Source organism: Diabrotica undecimpunctata, chromosome 8, assembly GCF_040954645.1.
Source record: "Diabrotica undecimpunctata isolate CICGRU chromosome 8, icDiaUnde3, whole genome shotgun sequence".
Lineage (NCBI taxonomy): Eukaryota > Metazoa > Arthropoda > Insecta > Coleoptera > Chrysomelidae > Diabrotica > Diabrotica undecimpunctata.
Genome location: NC_092810.1, coordinates 141,227,172 through 141,240,074, shown reverse-complemented (window position 1 = coordinate 141,240,074; position 12,903 = coordinate 141,227,172). Strand labels below are relative to the sequence as shown.

General features: G+C 32.9%; 1 protein-coding gene across 1 annotated transcript; it reads right to left on the bottom strand.

Annotated features, from left to right (window-relative positions):
* Positions 1-5,621: 5,621 nt before the first annotated feature.
* Positions 5,622-11,256, bottom strand: LOC140448133 (trehalose transporter 1-like protein). The gene is made up of 2 exons (XM_072541216.1): positions 11,161-11,256; positions 5,622-7,024 (listed from the first exon to the last, which is right to left on the bottom strand). The coding sequence occupies exons 1-2, from the start codon at positions 11,222-11,224 to the stop codon at positions 5,712-5,714; spliced, it is 1,377 nt and encodes a 458-aa protein (XP_072397317.1). The 5' UTR covers positions 11,225-11,256; the 3' UTR covers positions 5,622-5,711.
* Positions 11,257-12,903: the final 1,647 nt, after the last annotated feature.

The window sequence follows — 12,903 nt, the reverse complement described above, 5'->3', positions numbered from 1 at the left end:
TACATTTAGTTTCTGTTAAAAAAATCCACTACGTGTGTTTTAATTTCCTAATAAATTCTTCAAACCTTTAAATAAAAAGTCAGTTCACACCTTTAAACCTGCGCCTACGATTTTTACTTCCTTGATATTATCATTATTCCTATTCCGAGGCATAATCCTGTTTCAATGAGCTGTATGGTTTTAAAGTCTATCAGTAGGGTGCTAACCTGGCTGTAGAACCATTCCTCAGAGGCGCCGTAGGGCGTGGGCGACGTGGGCTACAACCGTCCGGCCGTCGGCCTCGCACTCGTGCCATGGAAATTTATGCATTATTTAAACCTAAGCCATAAACGCGCCAAAAAAGAGCTTGTTATCGCTCGCGAGAAATCCCCGCTGCAATGTACGTCACCGCCAGCCTAAAAAAGAGTATTCCCCTGAAATTGCGTTCCTATCGCTGGCGAAGAATTTCCGCTACACGTCGCCGTCCAAAATAAAATATGATTTGTATCCATGAACATGAATGAATAAGTTTCTTAATCCAACTGCATCTGGAAGTACAGAACCATCCGAATCGATAGGGTCGACTTCTAAAAAATATTCAGCTACTATTGAGATTCCTGTGAATTTGGAAAGTACCGATGAAGAACCACTAAATACTTATACCGAACCACAGTCTGCAATTGATACAAATTGAATATCTGAGGAATCAGATTCTGATGTGTTCCCCGAGAGCAATATTCTAGATCATGAAAAAAATAATGAAAATTTGTTATCCACCAACTAGCAGCGATGCGAGTGACGCAATTAAACAAGTATTTGATAATTTGGTCCAGGTATATGGTCGAAGTCCAGATCAGATATTCAGCGTCATAATAGAGTTCAGAACCAGATTTCTCTAGAAAACCATAATGGTGACATTCAGCATCATCGCTGATTAGTTTACTATAATTCTCAAAATAAACTATTCTGTTTTCCATACAGACTTTTTGGTAATTCACAAACTCAGATGGTATAGAGAGGATCTTAGCCTATTCATTGATTTATTTAAATTGATATCAAAATTTGATCCTACTTTACGGAAACATATGAGACGTATTACTGACAAACAACTTGTACACCATTATTTAAGTCACGATATACAAAGTGAATTGATCACACTGATGTAAAAAACGGTAACTGGTGAAGTGATTCGCAAATTAAAACAGGCAAAACAATATTCTTTTTGCTTGACTGCCCTAGAGACTGTATTGAAGTAGAACAAATGTAGGGCATTTTTTACACCTTGCAGTTGTCATAGCTGGAATCTGCTGTTGGTAGACGTCGCTAATTCTTCGGTGACAGCAAAACATTTTTTGGTTTAATCCAAAAAATATTCAGTGTCCTAAATGCCGGTATGAAGCAAATGTTTTTAACACTATGCTTGATTCAATTATTAACAATATGGATTTGAGATTTATGACTTTAAATTACCATCATGAAAATTTCGGTTTTCTGTATAAGTAAATTCAAAAATATTACGAACAAATATTAAAAAATTGTCAAGATTGACACAGAGTCCTACGAGTGGGTGAGAGCAGTGACTTTGAACCTTACGAATTATATGAAGAATTACAAATAATGAACCCTAATTTACCTAACTTTATAACAGACGTGAAACATTTGCTTGAATACAACATAGATAATAACTTAAAAGAAATATACCCAAACATTTACATCTTACAACAAGGAAAGACTTTCTGCGGTCGCAATGTTGTCTATTCAAGCTGATATAGCATCCCAGCTAGATTACGAGCACGTCATTAATCCATTAGCGCCGTGCGTTGCTTTAAAGCAACGGCAGACATGTCTGTATTTGAGAGGAGCTTGAAGTCATAAGACAGTCATCAAAGAGGTGTGACCTTGCAAATTTCATCAACTATAATCGCCCACACTCAGTTATGCGTGTCTATTTGCGGTGTTAGAACTGTTTATTAGTTTGGTGCATTTGTAAGTACCATAATTTCGATAAAAATGCAACTTATTATTTATATATGTTAAATTTGTGTTGATTATACTTCTAACAAAACTTATTTTAAATAATTTATATGAATTGATCAATAACTACTTGTCAGTGCCTGTTGTAACCCAGCCGTTGCCTTAAAACAACGCTAGGCGCTTGTACTACCTATATTTTAAATTTTATCATTTTTGTTCTAGACGAGGTTTTTCGCTTGCTCAAGCCCTTGATATAATTTATAATGATGAATAAGATGGCGATATTTTTGTAGAACCTCCAGATACAAATGTAGAGACTGACGAGGATTCAGTAGATGAAGATGGAGGAGGGTATGTAGTCATATAGTAATCAAATCTTTTATAATAAAAACGTATGGACTTAGTAGTGTAATGTAATGTTAATACCTACCATTTTTAGGCTGGTAGATAACCTTTTCATCCCGTCAATTATGCCGGAGCAGAAATACGACTACAAAACAATAAAAGAATTGGTTCGAACGACGATTATATACAGAATGAAGACATTCCTGGCCATGGCCATAATTTTGATTCTGAAGTGGTACAAAACTGGATTTCAGATAGACTTCTTGAGCCTCGAAATCAACCTCAATGGCTGAAGGGAGCAGACTTTGACAAAGAACGTGCATCGGTATTTCCAAAATCCGACTATTCTAAATATGAACAAATATCTGCGACAAAAATATTTTGACAGTTTGTAAATGATGCATTTATCCAACATTTAGTGGACAAAAGTCGTCGCTATGCATTATTTTTTAATTGTCCCGATCCGAAGATAACAGATGAGGAGATCCGTTTATTTATTACCATTTTATATATAAGTGGGTATAATCAATTACCAACCAAGCGGCATTATTGGGATTATAATGATGATATGAAAAATTATGAAGTATCCAAGGCCATGCGAGGAGATCGGTTTTTACAGATTTGCCGGTTTTTGCACTGTTCAGATAATACCAAAATCAACCAGAATGACCAGGCGTGGAAAATACGACCTCTTATGGACATGCTTAAAAAAAGTTTTGTTGAAAATTTTGTACCGGAAGAACATTTATCTTACGATGAAAGTATGATAAAATACTTTGGCAGACATAGCTGCAAGCAGTTTATTAGAGGAAAACCAATTAGATTTGGCCCAAAAAATGGGTATTTAGTTAACTTTGACTTATACCAACGAAAAAATCCAAAATCAAATAATGACTATGAAATACTATTTGGAAAAGCTGCCAGTCCTTTGTTATTACTGTTAGACGAATTATAAGATACAATATTTATATGGATAATTTGTTTTCTGAAACGGCTTTATTTTCATTTTTAAAATTTCGTTGTTATAATGCCATAGGAACGATTCGCGAAAATCGAGTTCCCAGAGGATGTCCGTTAACTCCTAAAAATGAGTTTTTAAAAGAAGATCGAGGTTTTGAGACAGCTATTGAACGAAATGATGGACAATTATATGTCCGGTGGATGGATAATGCAGCAATAACAATGATTTCTTCGGCACTCAAGAAGTAGGTCAAGTAAAAAGATTTTCTCAGAAACTCAAACGAAACATAATTGTTTCTAGACCGAAATTGATTGCCAAGTATAATACATTTATGGAAGGAACTGACCAAATGGATTAGAATGTAAGTTACTACAGGATCAGTAGTCGTGGCAAAAAATGGTATTGGCCAATGTTGCATTACAAAATAGTTGGATATTGTATAATAGACCTGGCAGAGAAAAGGTATCGCAATTAGATTTTACAAGAGAGATTGTAAGCACATATTTAGCGAAGTATAGTGTACTTAGTAAAAGAAGTGGAAGACCGTCGGCTTCCTTGACAGCATCTGTCGACAGCCGAGTATCGGATGACATTCGTTTTGACACCATTAATCATTTGATACAGTACATTCCAGATGGGAAAAAGAGAAGATGTGCGTCTAAAACATGTAAATTTATCGTTAGAACAATGTTTTTAAAATGTGATATTGGATAATGTACTTCTTGTTTTATACCGTTTCACTCTCGATAGTGTAAATTTTTATAATTAATCACATCGAATTACAAATAAATATATATTTTTGTTTTATTGCCTACTTTAATGTATCCCAAATAATGCTTTATTTTTTGGTTTATTATTTTCAACAAAAACTAGGTAGTGTAAGCACCTAGCGTTGCTTTAAGGCAACACTTAATATCTCAGAAATGAAATATCTCAGAAAAAATAATGGGAAAAACAAGTCAGCAGTGTAAAAAGTAGAAAATTTCTGTTCCTGTAATATAATTAATAGTAATAATAGTAAATTAAATTGTTTTTTAAAGTTGGTAGGTCTTATTTATATATAAATATCTTTAGGTTAGTTATGTTTTTTATTTTGAAAAAAACTGTCTTTATCCGCGAGCGGAGGGCCTCGCAAAATGTATCTTGCCCACATAAAATTATGATTTTGCGCTGCCACTGCCCCTCCATCTTTAGCCGGGCTTGGAAGCGGCAACAGTTCTGTTGAGCTACTCGATCCACCCAACACAACTACAGGCGGAGTTTTGTTCATTCATTGAGCCCCATGCTTTTCAATTTGATCATGGATAAAATCATCAAAAGCGTTAACAAAGGAAGAGAATACAGAATTGGAAACAAAGAAATCAAAATACTCTGTTACGCAGACGACACAATATTAATAGACCAAGATAAAAATAGTCGGCAAAGACTGGTCCACAGATTTACCATAAGATCAAAAGAATTTAATATGACAATCTCATCCCATAAAACTAAAACAATAGTCCTCAGCAAAGAACCAACCAGATGTTAAATAGAAGTTGATGGCATTATCATTGAATAAGTAATGGGAATAAAATACCTGGGAATTTCACTGTCCAGCTATGAAGACCTGGAAGTACAACAAGTAAATAGACTGGCAGGACGGCCTTAATAACACTATATGGCGAAACAGACACATTTACACTGAGATGAAGTCAAGAATGTATAGAGCCAGTGTAAAACCAATAATGACATATGCCTCAGAAACAAGTCCCGACACAGCCACAATGCTAACGCTACTGGAAACAATAGGGATGAGAGTACTGAGAAGAATTACAGGAAATACGCTGAGAGATCGAAAGAGAAGTAAAGACATTAGCAGAATGGAAAAGATCCGTGTCGTCAAAATAGCAAGATATAAGTCACCAATCGGCAAAAGACGTATCGGACGACCGCGCAAAAGATGGAGCGACAACCTTCCATAGAGGTATTAATCCGTCAATGAACAAGTAGAATTGCTTATAAAGAGGAAGAAGAAGAAGAAAAAGAGAAAAAAGAAGAAGATATTTTCATTGTTAACTAGATTTAACCGTAACATTTTTAGTAAACTTTTAATTATCTCAAAATTATGTTCAGGTGACTTGCACCACTTTTCCCTTCATCGCTGCATATACCGGGTGGTAAATCGTCAAACAAGCCATAGTAAACTCGGTGGTAAATACTAAAACTCAATGAAAAATAATAACTAAACTGTTGAAAGTGTATCTTAGTGACCGAGGAAACGGTCAACAATACGTTGGCTTTTACGGCAGTGAGGATCCTGGCCTGTAAAGAAAGGTGTACATATTAGCGACAGTATCATATTAGGTACGAAATAAATACAAGGTTTAATTGTATATTGTATTATAAAACTTACAGTATAAAAAAAATTCAATATGTTTTTAACTACTAAAAAACATATTAAATTGAATAAAAACTACATGTTTTTTAAATGCTGTTGTATTTCTTCCAAAGTCTTTCCCTTTGTTTCTGGCACAATGAAATAGGTAATTATTAAAGAAATAAAATTAGAAACAGCAAAAAGCAAAAAGGGTCCAGATAATCCAGTATATGCATAAAGATAGTAAAAGGCACTATTAGTGCAAATCTTTATTATCCCGTAAGCCACCACTACCACTGAAATACCCTTGGATTTAATGCTAGCTGAGAACAATTCTCCTTGCATTAAGGCGGGAATAGGACCAACTCCAAAGGATGATACCAATAAAAATATAATAAGGCCTGCTAATGGAAACCAGTTTACAGGTTGTAGGTTTATATCTGGAAGAAATTTTTCTACAAGAAAGTATATAGCCACTAACAAAAACACAATACCAGTGCCAGCAAGAGATGTTAATAAAGACTTTCGTCTACCGAATTTATCTGAACTGTAAATTGCAGCAGAATATATGATAAAATTTAACCCTGTGTAAATAATTGTTGAAGTTTCAGCACTAATGTCACTAACAACTTTCTGAAACACAAATTGCGTATAGCTTCCAAAGACCCACAGCCCCGAAACTATTTGAGCGAATCGCAAAAACATCGCGATTATTAGAGCTTTTCTATTTACGTCAATAACGAATAAGTCTTTCCACGTTCCAGATTCTGAAAGTTGTCTGTTTAAATCATCCTGCATAAGTTTGAACTCAACGTCAACGTCAGTTTTTTGTCGTAACTTGATTAATGACAATTTCGCTGCCGGAAGTTGATCTTTTGCTATGAAAAAGTAAGGTGATTCAGGAATAAACAAAGAAAGAATTAAAAATATTACTTCGAATGCCAGAAATATGTAAGAAGTTAACTTAACACTACAGTATATTCCAACCACGTTAATAACAAAAGTTCCAAATATCACTAAAATAAAGAAAGCATTTCCCCAAATTCCACGTACTTTTGGTGTAGCAACTTCTCCAAAATACATTGGATATGCACACATAATCAAAGCATCCCCTAATCCGACTAATAACCTTGCAAAATACAGTGCCCATAAATGAGTAAATAATGCTTTTGTTAACCAAGAAATTAAAAATGGTACAGATGTTAAAATAATGGCTTTTTTCCTTCCAATAATGTCAATAAATGGAGGAAAAAAAGGTGTGAGGATTATTAAACCAACTACGTTTAATATAGCAAATAATGCCGCTTGATCTTCTCTTACATTGTAGTTTTCTGTGTCCTCAACTATTTTTACCATAAATGGGGACGTCCATCCCGTTAGTGCTCCGCTTGTAAATCCGTGAGATGCAGCTTAAATAAAAAATATAATAAAAAATAGATTCAGGCATGTATTTATCTTTATCTGTTATGTATTAAACCTAAATTGTAATACGAAATATATAAAATTAAATTAACGAGTAATTTAAATGCAGCAATGATATTCTCCATACTTAAAAAATATGTGGAATTCTACAGGGTGAATAATAACTAATGGGACACCCTGTATATTTTTTCAAATTTGTATTCTTCTTATAGTTCTTAGAGTATTGGGTTTTACATTATTATACAGAGTATTTAACAAGTTATGTCCATTTTTATTTCGAAATCCCTATGAAATCAACACCATATATATATATATATATATATATATAAAGAAGTAGTGCATAAACAATTATTTATTCGATATATTACAGTAAACAATATATTTTAGTTTTTAAATTAGGTTTAATTAAAATTATTGACATAAATTTGTATGCAGGGTGAACTACAAAGCAAAATTACGATTTCAAATTTTTTTAAATGGATCACCCTATATTTTATAATTTTAGAAATGTTGTGCTTATGATACTCTTTTATTTTTAAATAGCTTTTATTATACCTAAACTTATTGCTTTATACATTCAATTTTTGTAAGTAGACATAAGTATTAAATATTATAAAAATTTATGGGAAAATCCCAGTAGTTGGCTGTATACCATCGTTTAAAAAAACATACAAATTTAAAACACTTCACCATTGTATTTAGGTATATAAAAACATATAGTTAAAACTTTTGCAAGTGTCGTCAAAATTTAAACATTAGCATAACGTTTTCGATCTAATCAGATCATCCTCAGTGCTTTATGTAGTTGAAGCTAACAATGAATTTGTGGCTATGACATCCATATATGGGTTTCCATCCATATATGGGTTTACAAGATGTAAAAATATGGATGTCATAGTCACAAATTCATTGTTAGCTTTAATTACATAAGGCACTGAAGAAGATCTGATTAAATCGAAAACGTTATGCTGCTGTATACATTTTGACGACACTTGTAAAAGTTTTAACTATATGTTTTTATATACCTAAATACAATGGTGAAGTGTTTTAACTTCTATATGTTTTATTAAGTATTAAATAATAATATAACAAAATTATTTTTATTCAATAAGTAAATAGCAAAAAATATAAACCATAACAATATGCAATAAATGTAATATTATGGAAATATCATATTTCATTAATGAAATACAAGCTTACTAAAATTCGTTCAAGATAATATGTTTTGTATAATAATATCACAAGACTAGTGATTTTACCATTGGCCATGCAACGGGGATCCAACCAACTGCCATTTACAGTCACCCCACTCAATTTTCCAATTTTTTCTTACTCTCTCTATTTTTTCTAGTAATATGGAGTAAATTCATATCCTTCTCCAATAATTTCTCAATTCGGAGTAAGAGTAAACCCATTCACGAGAGTAAACCTACTCACACGAGCAAGTTCGTTGTACTTTGTATGTAGCATACGTAAGTCTAGGGATATTTGTAGCAACTTTTTATGCATCTTTTTTGGGGTTCCAAAATTGACACTCAGCAAAATTCAGCTTATTCGTCTCATTTTTAGAGATCGAATACCTGATGACTGGACTATACAGTGTCGATAAAAAAACCTTTTCAAAGTGAATAAATCCTGATTTATGCGTTTTAATCAAAGAATTATTATTTTAATTTTACAAATTAATACTTTGTCATATCACCCTTGTATTCGATGACAAGCTGCATTCTTTTGGGCATGAATTGAGCAAGTTACTAGAAATATTCTCCTTTTATGGTCACTGACATCCTCCTTAACTCCTCTTTCAGCTGAATTATGTTGCTCGGGCGACTCTCTTTAACCTAATTTTTCATAATATTCCAGGCGTTCTTAATGGGATTAAGTTAAAGTGAGTTACCCGGCCATTCCAATACGTTGATATTGTGATCATTCAAGAACTTTGTCACCGTATTGACGCTGTGAGCAGGGGTATCATAAAAGAAGTCACATTCGTGAATTTCCCAAAAGATCAATATATGCTGTTCTAGAACAGTCACATAGTTGCTTACCTACATTGGAACATTCTTAGGCAACAAATACAACCCTGCCATTTTTTTATTTTCACTAAACGCACCACATACCCTTATACTTTCAGGATATTTGACGGTTTTAACTGTGAACTTTGGATCATACCTTGACGCGGTGAGTGGACGACGAACAAATTTGGAGCTTCCTGTTACTAAACTGAACTTACTTTCGTCACTAAACATGACCTTTTTCCACTGTTTAGTTATCCAGTGCTGATATTTTTTTATTGCTTTTGTAAACAAGGGCTTCTTTACATCACGTCGACTTGGCAATGCCAGATCTTTCTGTATCCGTTGACGAATCGTTCTTGTTGAAACGTTTTAAAGAAGATCAGAATTATTTATCAGAAATATTTATTTTTGAGTTCCGTGGCAGTTATAGAATGGTTTAACATTACAGCACGCCTGATGATGGTGTCAGTCTTAGATGATGTTTTTTTGGGAGCTCCAAAACCAAGTTTTCTTTCTTTTTTCGGAACAGTACCTAAAGGCAACGACGCAGTCGACCGTTTCAATTGATAAATTGCCTCTCTTGAAACACCAATATCACAAGCTATGGTAATTACAGAGTCCCCTTTTTCAAGTAACGTTAAAGTACGAACTTTCTCTACATTTCTGAGGTTGTTTCAACCCCTTTTTTACTTCAATTTAGAATTTGATATCTCAAACTTTACTTAGTAAGTGAAAAGAAGTTTAACCTTGACTACTCTCACAAAGCCAACTTTACGTACAGTCCAAACGCACAGAACAAACTAAAGAAACTAAAGTTGGGTACACACGGTGTAAATTGGAAAAGTAGCTGGCGTTTCAGTTGCTGGCATAAGCCAGTTTTGCAAGCACAAAACACATTTACTAGTAATTGGCAGGTCAGTAGCTCGCTTGTCTATACTGACAAGGTGAAAAAGCAGGGTAGATTTTTACACATGCTAGTGCTAGTAAACAATCGAGTGGTTTTCATTTGAAACTAAAGTACTTGTTTTGTAATTAAAAGTTTTTGGGTTTCCAACAAAAAAAAAGGAGATCCATGGAAGGTATTCGGAATGAATTAAACAAGCAAATATTGCTGATGACCACGGATATTGTTAGAAATTTAATAATGAATCCGAAGCGGAACTCAAAAAAGAGAAAAATTTGGGATTTGGGTGTGTAAGCCTTGTCACGGGCTATTTTATTTTTATATAGAGATGCTTTAGAATTCCAAGGACACTCCAATTCTCTATATATAGCAATAAATTTGATGGTTTTTCCATCACCTCAACGAAACATTTTTTAAATTAACAAGTAAAAATAAAACGATTAATTTTTATCACTAACATAACAAATCTGACAATTCTGACTCTGCTAGCTACTGGTATGCCCATAGCGGTAGTGCGCGTTCACACATGTTAGTGACACTCCCCACGCATGCGCCTTGCATCTTACAGCATGCTACTAGCAAGAAAAATCAAAATATTTGCGATAAGCTAGCATGTCAGAAATGCTAGTTAACGTACACATTTGCCAGTTTGTGGACAGTAGCTGGTGTATCTGGTGTATGTGTATCTCCGGCTTAAGCATTGTGACTAAGCGTTCAGTAAACGACAGACAGCGGCCGACGCGACGCTGCCCTCACGAGTACGTTATTCCCTCTCCCTTCAAACTCTAAACAAGCTCAGACAGAACACATTCAATTTTTCTTCTTTAGTTATTTATTTGACAATGTAAAGATTTTTGCCGGCACTGTACAAGTGAATCAACAACCGCCGCAGTTGCTCCTGCTAATCTAAGTATAATTATTTATTATTGTGGATAGCGACCTTATAGTAGTAATGATGAACAAATATTTAACTCGAAGTTTTAACTCATTTCCAAGAAACTTGGAAAAAAAAACTATAAAATTTACTTAATGGATTATGATTAAATTTAAAATTATCACTAAGATCCTTTTTCATTTTATGTGAAATTACAGTTATGGAATAAAAAAGAAAAATGAAGAATATCACTATGTTAGTTAAATTAGAACAATTCGTTTTTTATGTTACATTAGCTACAACTTTATTTAAATATTTATTACTTACCGATTAGAATAACTAATATTTGAAACCATTCTTTTTCTTTAGATTTTTGTTGCTTGTCAGACATTATTAAATGTGGTATTTATTATTAAGTATAGGTACTGTTTTCAGATTTTCTATGATAAGGTAATTTAATATTTACTTTACTTTATTTTAACAGCTTAAAATGCAATTACTTCTATGGTTAAAAATAATTACACAAACAGATAAAAATTATATATAGTTAACAATTACCACTGAAGGATTTAATTTATAATTAAAAGACGTAGAACTTTTCTCCAAATCCTCTTTAAGGTTTATTTAATTTAATTGTCATTAACCCTTCTCGACCCGAAAAAAGAGTTGTGACCTGTGCCAACCTGAAAGACATAGACGGTTTATTACGTCGCAGCCAACTGGCCAAATTATTTTCAAAATGTTTTAGAATTTTCTTTTCGTTAGCTGTTACACATTAAAATAATGAAATAAGTTATTTAAACGATTTACTTATATATTAATTATGAGTGCACTAGCGATATTGAAGTAGAAATGAACGAGTAGTAAAGTTAGTAAACTTTGTGGTTAGGTAATATTTATGTTATACAATTTCGGTAAAACATAAATATAACATTATTACCCATTAAAATTTTCGGAAATTTGATCCGCACGAAATTTGAGTTTCCTTCCGGAACATTTTATTTTATACATATTCTTATCAGAAATAAAACAATTGAAGAGGTGGATTCCAAACGTGTGGAAATGTGGAAGGTGGACATTTTTTAGGAACCAATTTTTTCTATGTTTAAGAATATAATAATTAAATTTTACTTAAATGTCATGTAATTTGCAGGTTTAAATTCTTGTTTCAAGACAATTGAAAGTAAGATTTGAACACAAAATCTTGGCTTTTAAGAAGTTAAACAGATTAGTTTATTGATAATCAAAGCTTATCTTTAAGATGCCAGCAAATGTTTAATTATTATCTAAGTACCTACATAATTAAAAATTTATTTTTATTTATCAAAATCAATTAATAACATTTTTGTCAAAATTTGAAAAGTAAAGTTGAAAAATCTTTTAAATAAAAGGCTTTAGTTTATCATACACTACACTATTATTACAGTTGTAACCATTTTGCACATTGGTAAGTGCAGTATTATAAAAGTCTTTTGAACTTTTAGATAATGAAATAAATTTGACAAGGTTTTCCACATCTTTTGCTTCTTTTCACTTATATGATTCACTAATGGCATAGACTTACTGTACTGTACACTCCCAGCAAATTGCATCCTTTTTTTTGTAACTTTAAAAGTACTAGAATCACTACAGTAGGTATTTTTAGCTCCAATGTCTTTACTGCTTTTATTTGAAAATGTAAAAACTCGTTGTTCACGCATCAAAAAAGGGAGCTTCTTCAATAAAACTCGTTTTGCAGCATCCATGAAATCAAAAAGTTTCCAGTCTTTTCCTAAAACTTTAACTGTAGCTGAACATGCAAACACTTTATAGTACTCCTCTGGTTCAACTATTGTTTTTTTTTCGTTTAAATATTTTTTCAAAATGTCCAAATACTTTATCAGGAGGCATATGGCTATGTCCCCCGATTGGAAACCAATGCTGAATATCACTAAACGCTCTGTAAGTCTGCAAATAACTCAATAGGAAACCCAAAACATTTTGATTTTTATTTTGTTTACTGCAAGCATCAGAAAACAGTTGACGTGGCAATGATTTCGCTGGAACATTTTTAAACTTGTCTTCCAAAAT